Source organism: Lemur catta, chromosome 10, assembly GCF_020740605.2.
Source record: "Lemur catta isolate mLemCat1 chromosome 10, mLemCat1.pri, whole genome shotgun sequence".
In the NCBI taxonomy this organism is placed as follows: domain Eukaryota; kingdom Metazoa; phylum Chordata; class Mammalia; order Primates; family Lemuridae; genus Lemur; species Lemur catta.
In genome coordinates, this window is record NC_059137.1 from 37386118 (window position 1) to 37405405 (window position 19288).

The following is a 19288-nucleotide window of genomic DNA, read 5'->3' on the forward strand; positions in this document are numbered from 1 at the left end:
TACCAAGGGCAAGAGTCCAAGAAATAAGCACAACAGGTTAGAAGGACAGATAAGCTGCTTGAGGTTTATTTATAAAGTACGATACACTTATTGGGCTTGGCCTTTTTTATTTTTACTCCTCCTTTGCCTTCCTTTCCACCCAGCTGAGATTTTTGCTTGCTCTCATCTGAGAGTCCTGAGCTGATTTCACTAACCTATCTGCTCTTGGCTGTGGTGAGCCAAAGACCAGTACAACCTTCCCTGGACCTGAAGGTGGGTTCATCTCAGAAGGCCCTCAAGGATCCTACCAAAGCAACTGACTCTGCTGACTCCGGTCAGCTCAGGCCTCTGTGGAGCGGAGAAACTGGTGTCCTTCCTGGAGTGCTGCCTTCATCTCCTTGAACTGAGCCAACTGGCAGGCCTCGTCCAGCCCCAGCCAGCGGTAGGCTTGGTGCTCGTGGGAGAGGCGGATCTCCACGTCGTAGTCCTTCACCTCCGCCAACCAGTAAATGACTGTTTTAGGCTTCTCCCTGGCCACATAATTGAGTTCCCTTCTGAACCCCTCAATGATGGTCAGCTGGCCTGCTTCTATTCCCGCTTCCTCCTGCGTCTCCCTCAGGGCTGTTTCCAAGTCATTCTCTCCTGGTTCCGCATGGCCTGATTAGGAGAAAAGAGGAAGAGAAGGAGGACATTTTTAACAGGCCCGAAAGCTTGATTTTCCAGGCCAGATTGGGTCTTCAGTGAATTTTCTACATGTTCCTAGGCTAAAGGAAGCCTGAGGATTGGCAATATCCTAACATGCCTACGCAGAGGGTGCAAGGCAGGTAGTATCTGCTTCTTGGGGTCTGAGCAATCCCTCCTTCCCACCTCAACTTGCCTGCATCGAGTGAAACAGACCATGTGTTTGGCAAGCCAGGTTTAGAATACAACTCTTTGATGGTGAGAAAGATGACCTCCCTCAGACTTCTGCTTTCTTGTTCTTTGGAGCTCTCCTTATCCCACGTTTTCAGGGACCACTTTTCCCTTGGAGAACTAAAAGTGATTTTTCTAAGGAGGGGCTATCCCCTGTTAGCAGGTGGGGGCTAGCTAAAGAGGGAGTACTTCATCTACAATCCAGTGAGGACTTAACACTGTCTACGGTTGGACTCTGAAGTCCCAGGACCAAAAGACAGGCTCAAAACCCTGCACTGCTGCACTAGCAGCTGTTTCCAAGTAGCTATCAAGGCTTTTTCCAAATTGTTTTCATCCTTCTAACTGAGCAAGGCCAGATTTCAGTTTCATAGGGAAAGTCCTGATGGGAACTTACACTAAGGACAAGCTGAGAGCCAGTTCTAAGAAAATGTGTTGGCAAGACCTGAACCCAAGCAGACAGCTGCCAAGAAACTGTTGCAGAAGAATCTGAAGCTCTGCAGACTGGAGCAGCCCTCAGCTTTAACTCTAGGCCCTTCCCAAAAATTCTCAGCTTTCCCAGTGGGAACAAGAAGGACTGGGGAGGGTCTGGCAGCCTCTGTTTACTCATGGCTCCAGCAAGTTGCTGGGGATAGCCTCCTGGTCCAGGAGCTGATGGGGAGTAGGAACTTTTAGCTGTTCCTTCCTTGGTTTGGAGATGGGGCTATACCTTAGCTCTCCTCCTTCCCAAGGGCCCACAGTGCCCTGAGTGAGTCACTGCTACACAAAAAACAACCAGGAACTTAGCACTTAAAACCCATCCTAGCTCATGGCTTTTGGGGAATTTTCTCTGCACAGTACCTCCTACAGTGATATACACAAAGACAGATAGGTAGTGCATTGGGGGAGGACAGAAGGAGGGATGCTGGTGATGAGAGGTGACAGTGATTTAGGATGCCCTACCTCCCCTCAGAGGTGTATGGGAATCTCTGAGCACACCCCTCCCAAAGGCATCTATTCAATATTCTGCCCATCAATGTTAACAGGGTAACTTCTCTCCAAGCCCAAGCAAGAGAGGATTAGGAGAGGTCCTTTGACATCTTGTAATGAGACGAACCATAAAGTATGACTTAGGTGATCAGGAGACAAGTGTGAATATTCCTATTCATAGTATTTGTGACACTTTTGTCTCTTTTTTTCACCATTTCTCCCCAGTACAATTCAAATGTGCAAAATTTATTTCCTGTTCCCATTTCCTTGTTATCATTCAACCCTGAATCCTTGTCCACCTCTCTCCACCATACTCCCTTTTAAAGTCCTTGTTTCCTTCTGTCTGGGGGCTATTCACTCTGGGCTCCTCATTCTAGCAGGCGCCAGAGCCAACAATCTGTCCCTGCTCACTGAGACCATCTCAATGGCCTCAACCAAGGATGGTTCCTTTTTCCCATTTCTTCTTACACAGTCTGGCTTCTCTTTCAGAACCATCTGACTGAGGCTTTCTTCCTCTTAGAGGTCGGGTAAGGAATGCTGGTGGATGAAAACCAGCCAGCTTACAAACAAATCTTGGCCTGGTCTCAGGCCTCAGGCCACTAGTCTTCACTGTTCTGCCCCCTGGACACTTGGCTAACTCCACCTTGGGTGCTCAGTGATGGACCCAGGGCATAGGTAGCTGGTCAAGCCGCAATCCCAAAATCTCTGTAATCTTCACAGCCCCCTGGTCTGAGGAGGGTTCTCTCATCCCCTCTCTCATCCACTCCTGCCAGAGTTTGCAGATGAATCTATGATCAGGGAACTCACCTTTTCCATGCTCCAGCTCAAAACACAACCATGTTCAGAAACACTCCAGAAGTCATACTCTCTGTTTGTTTAGTTCAAAAGAAAAACCTAGCAATGGGGACACTGGACTAGGAGTCAAAGGAACTTAATCAAATGAAATCAGAGGTAGCTGGGGGCTGGAAGAAAACAGGATTTTCTATTCAGCCTCTTGCTTGACAAATGAAAAACTCAAAGCCCAGAGAGGTGGGCACATATCTCAATTGTGACTCGACTCCAAAGTCCCCAATTCCCAGCCCAGTGGCTTTTCTCCTATTCAGCCATTCACTCCAAAGGCTGGAGAGCTGGTGAATGATACTCACAAAAACACCAGGTGCTGCAGCTGCTCTGGAATTCAGTCACAGAATTCTATTTCCAGCTCTGCTCTGTCCTGGCCTGGAGACCTTGTATGTAGAAAGGATCATGGACTCCTACCCACCCCAACCCCTCCTATTGCACAGTCACTGGGAAACAAGCCTTGTGGAGGGGCTAGCAGGGTGGATTTCTGAGCAACACTTGGCAATTTCCCAAGAGCCAGCCCCTCTGGCCTCGCACCTTTGGGAGGAGTCCAGTGATGAATGCCATCTGATGCCTGCAGCAGAAGAAACTCAATTGCATTGTTATCCACCTTGGGAATGAGGCGTCTTCGGAAGATGATCAAGCCACACGCTCTCACAGCCATGGTCTATCTAAGGACTTAACAAAGAAGATGTGGGACATTGGGAAGTTACACAAAATAGGAAGATCCATATTGGAAGGTACCACTCTGGTGCTAGAGAGTAGCACAGACTAGCTAATGGTGATCTCATAACCCACAGAAAAATGCAACATGCCAAGGACCAATGAGGGAATCCACAATCAGAGACTGCCCTTTGTGTGTAACTGCGGGACCCTGGCAACTACCTTCAGGCCATGCGGCCTCTATCCCAACTCCTCCAGGTCTCCCTGTAAGACACAGGGCTGGTGTGTGTTTGTTATGAGACTGGAGATCCTCAGAAGCGAACACACTGAAACGAGAGGCGCTGGGAATGGGAGAGATATAGTAAAAGTATTATCATCAAACCTACAATCCCATTCCCCTTAGCCTACATTCTGAAGATTCAGAGGGGTTACCTAGGGAGGGTAGCTTGCCGTACAAAAAAAATATTTTGTTGGTTTTTTTCGAGTCTTTATTTTATCCATGTTTTTTAATATGTTGTACATTCACTGGGTCTAAATTCAAAGCACAAAAGGGCACACATAGTAGAAAGTCTATTTTCCTCCCCATCAGAGACAAACTATTAATAGCATAGTGATCAAAAGCGTGATTCTGGAGCCGGGGTTCAGGTTCTGGCTCTGACATTTATTGGCTATGTGACCTCCTATTCCTCATCTGTGAAATGGGATAATAATAGCTCCACCTCAGAGGGTTGCTGTGAAGATTAGATCGATTCATTTTTGTAAAAGTGTTTTAGAATAGTGCCTGACACACAATAAGCACTCAAAAAATTTCCACCTGTGTAGGAAAATGTCTAGAAAGATACACATCATTAATAGTGATTTCTGGAAGGTGAGATTATGGGGAGACTTTCATTTCTGATCCATATATTTCTGTATAGTTTGAAATTTTACAGAGAACATGTATTAATTTTATAATCAGCAATACAATAAAGATTTTTCTATTTCAGAACAAAAAGTCAACCACAACAAAAAAGACAAGGAAAGGAGAAAAATAAGAATATCTGTACACCTGAAAAGAAAATTCATCGTCTGAAGGGGGACACATAATCAAGATAATAAAAAATACTAGAGATCTTTTATGTGAGACCCTGCTAAAGAAAATTTGTGTCATTCATTCATTCAACAAATAATGAACACCTACTATGGTAGTAAGCACTGCTTTAGGCCTTTGCCCTCATGCAGCTAATATTCTAATGGGAGAGGCAGACTGTAATCAAATAGTTAAACAAATTAAAAAATAACTGCCAATAAGGTACCTGCTACAAGCGAAAAATGTGTAATGGGTAACCCCATCTTGTCTGAGGGATCAAGGAAGGCTTCCTGAAAGAAAGGATGTTTAAGCAGAGAAGCAAAGGATGATTCAAAGGTAAGTCAGCAGACGGAAGGAGAGGATAGTGTACTCCAGGTGGGAACAGCATGGGCAAAGGTCTTAAGGTGGGGCAGTAGAACTGAAAGAAAACCAGGTGTCTCAAATGTAGTGAAGGCCTGGGAAAGTTGACCAAGCAGAATAAGGCCTGAGCATGTCAGCAGGACCACAGAAGGAGCTGGTGCTCAGGGACAGCAGAGCTCATGCAGAGAGGGTTCCTGGAACGGGAGCTGCTGTCCTCCATGGCCCCTTTGTTGGTGTTCAATAAAGATGAGTTTGTGGCTGTCAAAGGCATACAAATCAGGCCCAAGCAGAAACCTGTTCCAGCACAATTCTCAGGACTGCCAACAGATGATAACGTTACTCTAGGGAATAGCAGTTTCTCATCAAAACCACACACCCAACACCAGGACCTTTCCATACCTTTCTAAACCTGTATCAAATGTTTTTAAAGATTGGAAATAAATCTCAAAGGGTGTTTTTTAAATAGCCTGTGTTCTCATATACTGTTGGTGGAAGAGTCAATTAGCCCCTTAGGAGGGCAGTTTGGTAGTAACTATCAAAATATAAAATGTATATTCCCTTAGATCCAGCAATTCCATTTCTAGGCACTCTCACATACAGGGAAAACACATGTTTAAGACGCATACATGAGGCCGGGCACGGTGGCTCACGCCTGTAATCCTAGCACTCTGGGTGGCCGAGGCGGGAGGATTGCTCGAGGTCAGGAGTTCAAGACCAGCCTGAGCAAGAGCGAGACCCTGTCTCTGCTAAAAATAGAAAGAAATAATCTGGACGGCTAAAAATATATAGAAAAAAATTAGCCGGCCATGGTGGCACATGCCTGTAGTCCCAGCTACTCGGGAGGCTGAGGCAGAAGGATTGCTTGAGCCCAGCAGTTTGAGGTTGCTGTGAGCTAGGCTGACACCATGGCACTCTAGCCTGGGCAACAGAGTGAGACTCTGTCTCAAAAAAAAAAAAAACAACAAAAAACAAGATGCATACATGAGGATGTTCACTACAACCTTGTTTACAATATCTAAAAGAAAAAGATCAGAAACAAATATCCATCAATATGGAAAAGAGTAAAAAAGTATATCTATATGATGGAATATCATGAAGTCATTAAAAAAAACAAGGCAGAACTAAATGTGTTGCTTGTAAGAAGAGATTTTCAGACATATTAAGTGAAAAAAGCATGGTTCAGAATAGTATGCATAATGCAATCCTGTTTGAGTTTAAAAATTCATATATAAAGTGGTAGCAGGCTTTTAATAAATGCTGTGTTCTATTTTCCCAGACTCCCTCCCTATTTATGTCAAGAACTTTCCCCATTCTGGAAGCCAGAAGAAAGCACTTTGTCACTGCAGAACTGATGAACAAAGATTTCAAATTACTGGTTCATGGTTCAGGCAGAAACATATAACTGATCCCATGCCCTTCCTATAAAGATGCTCAAAAAGTTATTATAAAGTTATAGATGTACAGTACCTTGTTCCTGCCTCAGGGCCCATGGAGTGAATGTTAGAACCCCTAGATATGCTCAGGCATCCAAGACTAGAGGGCACAGTGCCCTGCCTAGGACAGGAAGCCCCAAAGTGTTCCTCCACACCACTGCCACCACCAATACAGCACGGGAAAGCAAAGATGCCTGCATAGGGAGTCAAGAAAGACAGGCCTGAGATGGCCATGTCGAGCCACTAGGGAAAGGAAAGTGGACCAATATTTTCCTACACGGTAGTGGAGCAGGGGTGGAATCTTAGGGTAATGACAAAGGTGCATCCTAGCAAGAATGTATTTTAGTGGGTGCCAGTATATAGGGGTGACCACATCTAAGAGCCACATCAGCTAACAGTTCATCTCAATGGGACCAGAAGAGCTAGGATCAGATGCTCACTCTCCACCTATGTTCTATACCCTTAGAGAGGACAGTTCTTCTAGAAAGCCAGAACTCCTCATTGCCCTTTCAATTGCTTGGCTTGAGCCAGCTGTTCTCCAGAATTCCTCCCACCCACTCCACACATCCAACCTTCCACTCATGCTTTCAAAAGCAGCTCGGATGTCACTCCTCTGTGAAGCTTTCTAGCTTCTAATCACATCATCAAACAAACTTCTACTACAGGGTTAGATCAAAGAAGCAAAAAAGCGATGAGCAATAGAAAACTAAGGATTTATTATAAAGATTGGACCTTGTGCAACTATGGAAGTTGGTTAAGAAATCCACACACCTCTGTTGCCTCTGTATCTGACACTGGGCCCAAAGTCTCTATAGGTCAGTGAGGCCAACAGTTGGGAAGAAATACTGGATGTGAATGGAGGAGAGCCAGGACAAACTTCAACCTGTGGGAACAAATTGGAACCTAGGAAGACAACTGAAACTCATGAGGACAAACTGAAATCTGCAACTTCCTTTCACTGTCTCTAAGCTCAGTGACTCAAGTGACCTATGGGGAAAAGTGGAGCCCTTTGCCACAGAGCTGAATGCACACCTGGCCCAGGACTCAGAGGAGTTGAAGGAGGAGATTCAGCAGGAGCTCGGAGAGCTGCAGGCCTCGGAGCTATCCTTCACCAACAAGGTGAGCCAGCAGATCAGTGTCAAAAGTATACATACTGCCACAATGCCTGGTACCTTACTCTCTCCCTCACAGTGTACTGGCTGCTACTTCACTTCAGCTTTCCAAATCTCACACAAAATTTTCTTGTGGACAACCCTAACCTGGAACCGTATAGGAAGAGAATCCTGGGAATTCTGCTTAGCTACACTGATACAATACAAAGCCACCACAAGCACGTACGTATACCTACCGTAGCATGGTACATCTCTTTCAGTACCTCTGGCAGGGGACAGCCAGACTATAAGCTCTGTTTCCTTGGGACCCAGCACAGCAGCTCTCAACAGATGTTCATTGACTCAAAAGAACTCTTTCCCCACCTCCCACTCAAACAAATGTTTGAGTATGTTCTGGGGCCCTGGGAAATAGCCCAGTGTTTTCCTGAAGAGTGCCATTTACATAAAAGTGAATGGAGCTATTGTTGGGGGTTTTCTGTTTTTCTGGAGACCATGGAGCTGAAACTGTCCAGGGGTTTGAAAGTAGCCAGCTTTCACAGGAGGACTCCAAGAGGATTCAAACCTCAGGGGGTTAAAGAACACAGCATCCAATATGCAAATATGCCTGCAGCCAGGATTGCGGAGGTGAGAACTCCAGGCTGACAGCAGGCAATTCACACTTCAGAAAAGTGGCAGAGTGCCTGAGGTGGTTAGAAAAAACCTGAACAAAAAAACCCCTCAATGTCATCAGAAGGTTCCAGAAGCTAAGGAAAAGTACTCTTGGCTTTCTCTCTATATACAATTCTCTCACAGCCTAGGAGGCTTAGGACCTAGATGCCAAAAAAGAATTTACAAATAAATGGCTATGCTGATGTGTTCCAATGTTTTTGTTAAATTAATCATAGTGCTATAAAAAGCCCTCACAAATATACCTTTAGATATAAAAGGAGCTCCCAAAATTCTCCCTCTGACCTGTTCCCCAGTCTAAAATCCCTTTAGCAGAAAGTGTTTCAGGCTACCACATTATCAATTAAGTGACTATACTATGCCAGTTACACTGTGCAAGGTTTTTGATAACTACCATTTCTAATGCTCAAGACTCTTCAAGAGAAATATTATCTCCTGTTTATGAAGAAACTGAGATATTAAAAAGGGTTAAAATACCTGTCCAAGAGCATAGCTGGCCTGTAAATGGTGGGATTTGAATCTAAGTAAGTCTAACTCCAAAGTCTATATATTTTTTCCCTTTCACAGCTCTGCTCAACATGAAAGAATAGGGTTTAGGGTACCAATGGCCCTGAGAGAACACACACAAATGATTTATAAAATCTCCTCCAGTTTCAAAATTCCCAGTCTTTAATATATATTCATATGGAGGTTAAGATGTCTAGTTCAAATCCTTTCCACTGAACAGGTTTTAGTTGGGGGGAGAGGATGGTATATGCAAGTCCTGGTGCCCAAAGAAGACAATGGAGGGGTAAAGTGGAGTGTAAGACTCCTAAGGGTGCCTATCTAATAAGGTTTTCTGCTCTTTTCTGGGAAGCAGAAAACCACATGTTCAAAACCACACCCAGTAGCCTAGGGATTCCCATGCAACAAGTATTGGGAACACTCTCCATGCTAGCCTTGGAAAAGCACACAAGAACCTAACCTAGGGCCCGAGTGTCCAGAAAATTTGGCCAGGCCACTCCACCATGAGGAGGAAGGCCAACTCTTTGCCTGCCCACAAGCAATTCTATGTGACTGCTCAGCTTTCCCTCACCTCCTGAATCATAATTGTCTTTTCTCCAATTCGCCAGTTTCCTTCTTCCATTTTGGAGCAGAGAGAAACATGGCGCCCATCCACAAGTAAAGCTCTCTCTTGTAACGACAACCAAAAGAGGAAAAGAAAAAAGAAAGGAATGAAAAAGGAAAAAGCTCCTAATTACCATGAATAAATTGAGACAAAGAAAATATTCCCTTAACTGCACCTTTCCCTGGACATCTGCCACTCCACTCTTCTCACAGAGACCAAGCTGCTGAGTCATTTTGCTATCTTTGCTATTTGGCTGAGGGAAGAAACAGATTTCACCTGTAATGGCATGAATATTGGCTTTTAGGATGAGGCCAAAGTCAGACAAGGTTGGGACAAAAATCATTCTTAGTGAAGGGGATTTTTTAAGTGGTCTGTTAGTGCCATCTGCTGTACAATTCTGGAAAGCAAACTTGGGGAATTCTAATATCAGAGTCCGAACAGATTCCTTTACTAATCTAATGTCTGTTGAGTGTGTCCTATGCAACAGGCAGTGTGAAAGGACTGAAAGGTAGATACGAAGCTGAATATTACAAAGCCCCTACTTTCTAGAGGTTCACAGCCTAGTGAAAATGGAAGACATTCAAATAGACAAGTTACAGTGTATTTTGTGCATCACAAGGGTATATGTAAGATGGAAAGGTAGCAAAAAAGGATCTTTAGGTTAAAGGGGTACCCCACAGATTTTGAAGGATGGCAGAATAAAGGTGGAGGCAAAGGGAAGGGGGTGGGCAAAGACTCTCAAGCACAAAATGACATTTCATTGGTAAACAGCTTAGTTTTATATTCTGTAAGCAATGAGGCCTTTGACTGGCTTTAGGCAGGGCGGATAACTTGGTCAGACTGACACTTTACAAAGACATTCTGGCAGTATGCAGGGTAAACGAATTATAAGGAAAGATTGGAGGCAAAGAGACCAACCAGTCACAAGCCTATTACAACAGTCTAGTTGTCAAATGATAGATTAAGGCAGAGGCTGTGAGAAAGGAAAGGAGGGGATGAATTTGAGAGATATCTCAAAGTAAAATTGATAATATTGATGTTTCATTGTCTAAGGGAAAGAGAGAGATATTTCATAGTCCAAAGGAAAGAGAGGTATATGGTTTGCGCACAGTGTGAAGGAGGAGGTAGAATGTAAGTTAATCGCTTCTGTTTGGGACAGAAGTTAAATTTGAAGTGCTACAGACTACCCACAAGGTAAATGAACAGATGGGTCTAAAGTTCAAGGATCATCTCCTCCCATCTCTTCATTTCCCACAGTGGAAATTTTCTATTAGAGAAAGATTTTGCTCCCACTTTATGTACTTCTGCAGCCCACTTCCCTCCAATTTGGGTAAGTCTACCTGTCTAACCTCTCTGGTATTCCAAGTATTTCCATCCTCTTTCAGTCAGAAATAGCACAACACAACATAGAAAAGCATGGCTGGCTTTGCAGTCAGAAAGACCTAGCTACTGAATTTAATAGTTGTTACTTAAAGCAAGATACTTAACTTCCTCATTTGTAAAATGAAGTTTGTACCTACTTTTCATGGTTGTTGTGGAGTTTAAAATAAATGATGTAAACAGAGGGTCTGCATAGGAGCTAAATTGGGTACTCAGTTACAGTAAGTACACTAGCCTACTGACTAATGTATTTGTTTGTTTTTTTAGACAGAGTCTCACTCTATCACCCAGGCTGGAGTGCAGTGACATAATCATAGCTCACTGTAACCGCAAACTCCTGGGCACTAGCAATCCTCCTGCCTCAGCCTCCCAAGGAGCTGGGATTACAGGCATGTACCACCATGCCTGATTAATTTTCTTTTTTATTTTTTGTAGTGATGGGGTCTGGCTGTGTTGCCTAGGCTGGTCTGGAACTCCTGGCCTTAAGCCATCCTCCCTCCCCAGTCTCCTAAAGTGCTAGGATTACAGACACGACCCACTGCACCTGCTAGCTCATTCTTATTATGAGGATAATAGCTACCATTTTTTGGGAAGTTACTACTTGCCAGGCATTGTGCCTACTGCTTTACCTTCATTATTTCACTTAATCTTCACAACAACCTCCTGAGGCACTACTGCCATTTTTCAGAAGAGGAAAAAGGAAACCATGGTTCAGAAATGTGTCTGGGCAGTGATTCAAACGAAGGTCTGCCTGACTCCCAATATCATTGCTCTTAACCTCGACTCTACACTAGCGTTTTACATTTGCTAATTTGATTGCATTCATTTTACTTTAAGCTGTCACATCCTTATTGCCGTTTTTTTAAGTGGTAGGACTCTCGCGTGACTCTCTTTACTTCTGCTACGATATTACCCACTCAACAGTGAAGCAATTAGAAAACAGAATCTCTTGGGTAAGCAGGTGGGGTTTAACGAGTAACAACAAAGTGAAATTGAGGCCCAGGGAGGGGAAGGTATGGCGCCCGGGCCGCTCGGCCCTAAACCCGGGCCTCGCCCGCCTCTGGGATTCTGACGACCCACCCCATTACCACTAGCATCGGGGCACGCAAGGCTCACAGGGTCACTGAACCCTCCCTTCTTCCGGTGCTGACAGGAAAACTGAGGTCCTACGAGAGGATGGGGCCTAGCCGGCCCACACCTCATTGCCAGGCGCGTCCACCTTTGACCCTGCAGTTAGTTAGCTGCAGACTGCCATCGCTCCAGCCTCGATTTTTCTACAGAGAATTAAATCCAGCGGCCTTTTAGGCTACTCACCGGTAGCGGAGGGAGGCAGGAGGCGGTCCTTGAACGAAGACTGGAAGTACGCCGACCAATCGGGTGAGCTCGGTTTCGCTGTGAGCAACCAACAGAATTGGGCAATAGGATCCTCGACCCGCCTCAAAGGTGCCGTTCTCTCACTGAGAACGTCGCGAGATCTTAACTCAAGAGGCACGATTGGTTGAAGGACGGAAATTGAGAGTTACGCCCACTGTTTCCTCGGATCTCTGATTGGTCTTCTAGGGACGAAGGCGGCGAACGTCAACCAGTTCCCTGCATGCCCATTGGTGAGCGGTGCGGGACGGCCGACGCGCGGGCTGCAGCGCGGGCGTTCGAACCGGTGCTTGGCGGCGTTGCCATGGAGATGTGGCCTGGCCGTCGCTTGGGGCTTGCGGGTTGACAGGACGCTCAGGTTGCTGGCCTTGGGGCTCTCTCCCGACGGCGCCGTCTTCTCCTCAGACAAGGCTGACCGAGGAGGAGTTTGGAAGCTCCCGAGGTGAGAAAGGGCGGGGGCAACAGAGGCAGGGCAGGCTTGGTAGGTAGTTTGGCGCCAGCCCGCGTGAGAGTGTGCGCGTGACGCCCGCCCAGTGCGAGGGGACGGGCGGTTGTGAGGGAACCGGGAGGTGGCCGCTGCCGGTTCTTCCGAATGTTCACCTACTCTCCTAACTTTCACCCCCATAACTTTGCGTTTTCTTCAGCAATTATCTCATGAATTCTTTTCTGAGCCCCCGAGTACTCTTGCCTTTGACCCCATAACCCTGACTGGAACCTCTCTTAGAGCGCTTTCATTCGGTCTTGGGTTGTTTGTGTACTTCTGGGAATCCCATTCTCCCTTATCCCATATAATTCTGAAGACTTTGAGGTAAAGCAAACTTCTTTCACAATGTCTTACGCATAATACATTTTCAGGAAATATTTGTTGAGTTGAACTTAATTCACCGCCAATAGATTGGATTCCCCTTTATGCCCTCCCCAGTTATCGCTCCCATTCAGAGATGATTTTTAATATTGGGGGGGGGCACCCTAATCTCGTATGTCAAAAGGACTTGAAAGTTTACGGTTGGCCTTTCTACCTTTTGTGAGACGTTAAACTTTTCTGGATTGGTTGCTACAACTCTTCCCGAATTATGGTTTATAGCCTTGGTCTCCCAATGCTTTTATTAGGCTCTTATTATTCTTTCCTTAAAAACAAACCATTCTGTTGCTATATGCCAAGATAGTTTATTTCCTTTTAGTTTCTTAGTGACCTGCAACTATTATCACATTTTAAATGTGCTTTGAAAAATGTTTTAAAACATTTTTCTCCTTTGTATTTGTATTCATCTATAAGTAGGGAGGTATTGTAGTCTCTCCACTTCAGTTCATATTGCAGCTGCTCAGATAACCTCCCATCCATCCATGAGATGTCCATCATAGAATTGCATTATCAAGACTTGTTTTGTTGTTAACTTATAGACTATATATTTACAGTCTCATTGTTGATGATTCTTCCTCATATCAAATTTATAGCTCAGTAGTGACTTTAATAAAAGGAGTGAAAAAAAATCAGATACACACCAGGCATGGTGGCTCATGGCTGTAATCTTAACACTTTGGGAGGCTGAGGTAGGAGGATCAGGAGTTTGAGACCAGCCTGAGCAACATAAGACCCTGTCTCTACAAAAAAATACAAAAATTAGCTGGGTGTGGTGGTGAGTGCTTACAGTCCAAGCTACTTCGGAGGCTGAGGCAGGAGTTTGAGGTTGCAGTGAGCTATGATGACACAACTGCACTCTAGCCCAGGGGACACAGTGAGACCTTGTCTCAAAAAAAAAAAAAAATCAGATACAGCAGCTATGTTCCTATTACTCTTTTTTTTTTTAAAGTAAAAGTTTGAAACACTACCTTATAGTTAAACTGCAGATCTCTGACATGTAGTGGACTAGGGATTTAGGGCTTGGCCTTGGCTCTGTCTCTCAAACTCATTCACTATTGATGGCTTTGCAAGTCATCTAGCCCCTTTAGACCTCACTTTTTCCATCTGGGAAATCAAAGCGTTGAATTAGATTATTAATAAAATTCCTGTGGCTCTACTATCAATTTAGTCAAGTTGTTGATGTCAGGTAGACATCGTGCTCTCAGCCTTCCAGAGACCATACAGAATTTTTTAGCAGCTGAAAGCAGTAGCTACCATTTATTGAGCATTTAGTGCAAAGCACTGTCTCAAAGACTTTATATAGTTATTACATTTTTCTTAGTATAGCACGTTAATGTGCTGCCCAGATAGCATTTTATTAAAAACTTTTGGTTTTATGTTAATGAAAATCTTTACTATTTATAACAAATAGTCCTTGGAGCAATGTAGGGTATGATCCTCTCATTTTCCAGTTTAGGAGAAAGAGCAATTTCTCTCTCTCTCTGCTATTTTTTTTTATTTATAAAGTGAGGCATTGAACTCTTCTCAGATTCCTTCCAGATCTAGTGTTCCATGATGATTGATCTATTAATACAGTTTCCCCATGCTGGCTTAGCAAACCTGTTCATAATTTGCACAGAGTAAATCCTCAACAAATTTTGTTAAATGAGTAATAGAGTTCTACTTCTTACACTTTGAGTGTTGTCATTGTATACTTCCTAGGTTACTGTCTCAAGGGTTTTGATGTTCATACCCTGTTGAACAAAAAAACTTTTCCAGCCCAGGTGCAGTGGCTCATGCCTGTAACCCCAGCATTTTGGGAAGCCAAGATGGGAGGATCACTTGAGGCCTGGAGTTCCAGACCAGCCTGAGCAACATATTGAGACCCTGTCTCTACAAAAAGAAAAATTAGCCAAGCATGGTGGCACTGACCTGTAGTCCCCACTACTCAGGAGACTGAGGCAGATCACTTGAGTCCAGGAGTTCAAGGCTGAAGTGAGCTATGATGACACCACTGCACTTCAGCATGGGCAACAGAGTGAGACTCTGTCTTAAAAAAAAAAAAAAAAAAGTTTCCATAGATATAAATTAATAATAATAGATACCATATACTATTGAGTGTTTATATATCAGACACTGAATTTAACACTTTATTTACATTATTTACATTATTCCTGTTAATCCTCATGAAAGGAAACATCTTTTCCAAGTCACTGTCATTTTTTTGTCAATTCAGTGCAGTAGCTTCCTAAATGATCTTCCTTCTCCCATTTTTCCCACCCCCTAAGTGAACTTTAAAGACATGTACCAGATCGTATCCTTTCCCTACTTAAAATCTTCCAGTGACCTCCTACTTTCCTTACAAATAAAATTCAGACACTTTTATATAGCCTAATAGAGCCTACATAATCTGACCCCTACCTTTCTGTCCTCATCTCTTACTGTTCTTCCTCTCACCTACTATGCTAGCCAAAATAGGCTTCTCCGTGATTGCTTGATCATGCCATGTTCATTTCCACCTTAGGGCTAATGTGCTCACTTAGAATGTTCTTCTCCTGATCTTTACGTGAATAATTCTTTCATGTTATTTTAAGTTTCACCTCAAATATTCCCTTCTGAATGAGGCCTTCTCTGATCATCCAATGTAAAGTAGGCCTTTCACCCTGCTTTATTTTTTTCTTAGCACTTATCATCATCTGAAATTACCCTGATTATTTGATTAAAACCCCACTAAAATAATAGTGCCAAAAGGGCAATCACCCTGTGTGTTTTGTTCACTGCTATATCTCCAATGCATACAACACGGCCTAGCTCATAAAAGGCTCTCGAAAAAAAATTCTTGAAGGACTGGGTAAAAGTTCTTGTTGGAACTGTGATCATGGCTGTGTTCATAACAATTAATTTGAGTAGCAGAACCTTGCTTCATTTTCTTGCCCACATGCAGTGAGTCAGGGCACTACCAACTCTGCCAGAATTGTCCTGAGTAATCAGATTACCCTGATACAAAACTTTCTAGCACCCATGACTACAGGTGATAGCAAATGCTTTTGTACAGTTTTAAATATAGTGTAGGGATATTTATTCATTAAACAATTATTGAATGTTTATTGTATCCAGACACTGTTTTAGATACTGGGGATAAAAAGACTTGTAAGAAGCTGGTTTGAAGATAGTGAGTTATCTCAGTTGATTGTTCACAGTCCATTACAGATCAATTTCCTTGTGCTACTCTTTCCCCCTTCTCACTACTGCACTTGACTAGTCTTAAAAAACAAAACAAAACAAAAACCTATAAGACACATTCCTCGACCACAAGGAGATTATATTCTATTGGGGAAATAAACATATTCATAAATAATTATTATAGGATGTAATTGAAATGATAGAGATATGCAAAAGGTATGATGCAAACACAGAAGGGACATCTGACCACATCCGGATAAGACCTCGTTTGTGTTTTAATCAGTAAAATGTAGATAGGTATAAAGTGAGGTTTGATGAGAGTGGGAGGAGTCCACTTAAGGGCACAACATGAATAAATGCATAGAGAACTAAAATAGTCTAAGAAGTTGACTAAACTGGAGAGTGAGGAAGAGTGCTAGATTATAGAAGGCTTTGTGGGACATGCTAAGGAGCTTTGTCCTGTATGTAAGTGATAACATGACATTAAAGGATTTTATTTGTTTATTTTTTATTAATTTATTTATTTTTGAGATAGAGTCTCACTCTGTTGCCCTGAGTAGAGTGCCATGGCATCAGCCTACCTCAGAGCAACCTCAAACTCCTGGACTCAAGTGATCCTCCTGCCTCAGCCTCCCACGTAGCTGGGACTACAGGCATGCGCCACCATGCCTGGCTAATTTTTTCTATTTTTAGTAGAGACGGGGTCTTGCTCTTGCTCAGGCTGGTCTTGAACTAATCCTGGAGACATTTTGTTAGTGATCCCTGCATTTTTTTGCTGTGAGACATATCCATGAGATTGTCTGTTTTATTATGAGGTGAACGAAAATTACATTGGGATTCTGAAACTAACCCACTGAATAATATTGCACAATGTCCAGGCCAAAAAGACTCTCGTTGAGATTTCACCAGCAATGAGGAGCAGTACTGTGTCTGTTACAGTCTTTTAAGTTAGATAACTGATTATGTTGAGATTTGATTGGTTAAAACTAGTAATATAGAATCATGTAGCCAATATATGGATATCTAATCACTTTCTAAAACAAATTCATATCATTGTTTCAAATAAATTATGCCTCAGTTTCTTCATTTGTAAAAAGGGAGATGATGACAATTGCCATCTATTATAAAAAGTCTTGGAAGACTAATCAGGTAGTGCAATTAATTGCATATTAATAGTTTAGATGACAGTGAATGGAATTATTGTTTTAATTGTTCTGTGCTTTCTCACTGTCACTCCTTTAGAAATAATTACTGGTGCCATAATGGCAACAGTTCCCAAAGGGATGTAGCCCTGACTAAAAGAATCTATATCATCTTGATAATTTATAAAAACTGATTATAGTAGTTATTTTTCTGATTAAATACATGCAATATATTTTGTTGAAAGTATTTTATGACTGCAACATGGCAAAAATCTGCAAATGCCAAGTTCCTGCTGTTGGATTAGACAAAGATTTTAAAAATAAAGCATTGAATTTAAACCTAACATTGGTTACCACCTGTTCCTGGGAATTCTTTCAGAATTAAACCTCTATATTTGGAGAGAGTAATACTTGCACTGTTTTAAGATAACTGGGTTCAATGATTTTGTTATGTTTATTTTTAGGTGATTGCTCATGCTTTTCACCAAACTAAAAAACTTAGTAAACTCATTGGGGGGCGCTTGAAGGGAATTGCAGTCATCGCAAAGCATTAGCTACTTATCCATAAACGAACTTGAAACTATTTTTCTCAGTTACAAACAGAAACAATCTCTTAAACTAGTTTTTAAAAAAATATATGGGTATAAGTCACATGACTGGTATCTCCAAATCCACATATTGTTTTAAGAATCCCACTAAGTATCATATATTCTAATTCCTTTGCAGCTGTTGTTTTAAGCAGTTGTCTGGTATCATTTGTCTTCTGTTGAGATCAGTACTCTATAAATAGAATCATCCCTAGAATTTGAAATAACAAATTCTCTTGTAGGGGGAAAAGTGTATATTATATTGTTCATTTTTTAAACTCTCACTAATAATACCGGATTTCTTGTGTTCTTAGTGACCTTACGCCTAACATGGGGTACAGAAACATTTTCATGAAAATTGATTGAAAATGCTGCATTTTTATCACTTTCTAACGGTACAGTGGGCCCAGTGACTTGTTAGTAACCCCTTAAAAAGTGATCATTATTAGTAATTGTCTATAGCTAGATAGGTTGAGAGGAAGTGGCGAGTTACTACTAATGGGTACAGGGCTTCTTTTTGGAGTGAAGAAAATATTCTAAAAGTGATTGTGGTGATGGTTGCACAACTCTGAGAACATACAAAAAACCATTGAATTATATACTTCAAAGGGTCAATTGTATCTTTTGTGAATTGGATATAAAGCTGTTTTATATATATATATTTTTAAAGTGATCATTGGCACAGTTTAGTGGAACTCAAATGAAGAAATATGTCTTGGCAATCAGAAGATATTTTAGTCCTTGTATTTTCATACTACTTCTACATAATGAAATTAAAATTTCGTTTCCCCTTTGGACTTCATACGTAGACCAATTTGAAAGATATAGTTTAATGCCTGCAGACCCTCCTAGGTAGTCCCTCACTTCCAGAAACAGTACATTCATTTAAAACATATATAATTGAGCAAGTAGAGAGTGGAAGACAGTACGAAGTTTGAAAAGGCCACTAAGGTTTAGCCTGCCAAAACTGTGTGACCTTGGGTGAGTCACTTGCCCATCCAGAGCAGCATAAAGAAGTATGTACTGGGGCCAGGTACAGTGGTTCATGCCTGTAATCCTAGCACTCTGGGAGGCCAAGGTGGGAGGATCGTTTGAGGTTAGGAGTTCAAGACCATCCTGAGCAAGATTGAGACCCCAGCTCTACTAAAAATATTAATAGAAAAATTAGCTGGGTGCAGTGGCATGTGCCTGTAGTCCCAGCTACATGGGAGGCTGAGGCAGGAGGATCACTTGAGCCCAGGAGTTGGAGGTTGCAGTAAGCTATGATGATGCCACTGCACTCTAGCCAGGCTGACAGTCTCACTCTTTTCTTTTTTAAACATGGTAACTCTTCTGATCCCTCTGTCTTAAAAAAAAAAAAAGTATGTTTTGGATTAAATCATGAGTCTCAAGCTCAAATGCCCACAGGGCTAACCAATTAATGTAAGTGAATAAAGTTGGTTGATATAAAGGAACCAGGAGCAAGTGGGACTATGGGGTATATAATTGCTCCTCATTTTTAAAAAATTTTTTAATACTTCAATGCAAACATTTTAAAAACTATACTGCGGTCCCCAGTCCCTCGGGTGCAGCCCAGTATTGGTCTGTGGCCTGTTAGGAACCAAGCATCACTGCCTGACCTCCGCCCCCCTCACCCTCCCACCCTTGTCCTGGAACTTAGGAACCGGGCCCTGCAG

General features: G+C 42.7%; 2 protein-coding genes across 4 annotated transcripts in view; one reads left to right on the top strand and one right to left on the bottom strand.

Moving 5' to 3' along the window:
- Window positions 1–37: 37 nt before the first annotated feature.
- On the bottom strand, window positions 38–11909 carry NUDT2 (nudix hydrolase 2). 3 transcript variants are annotated; one of them, XM_045562957.1, is made up of 3 exons: window positions 11803–11909; window positions 3235–3375; window positions 38–636 (listed from the first exon to the last, which is right to left on the bottom strand). In XM_045562957.1, the coding sequence occupies exons 2-3, from the start codon at window positions 3359–3361 to the stop codon at window positions 320–322; spliced, it is 444 nt and encodes a 147-aa protein (XP_045418913.1). In that variant the 5' UTR covers window positions 3362–3375; window positions 11803–11909; the 3' UTR covers window positions 38–319. The 3 variants fall into 3 exon arrangements, with proteins under 3 accessions (XP_045418913.1, XP_045418915.1, XP_045418914.1); XM_045562959.1 differs by having other exon boundaries at window positions 3235–3368; window positions 11803–11897; XM_045562958.1 differs by lacking the exon at window positions 11803–11909 and adding an exon at window positions 11605–11756.
- A 228-nt stretch (window positions 11910–12137) lies between these two features.
- The window catches only part of KIF24 (kinesin family member 24), a 72505-nt gene continuing 65354 nt past the window's right edge, over window positions 12138–19288 (top strand). Inside the window, exon 1 of the mRNA XM_045562963.1 lies at window positions 12138–12301. The gene's annotated coding sequence lies outside the window, so the exon portion shown is untranslated. The remainder of the gene's footprint in view (window positions 12302–19288) is intronic.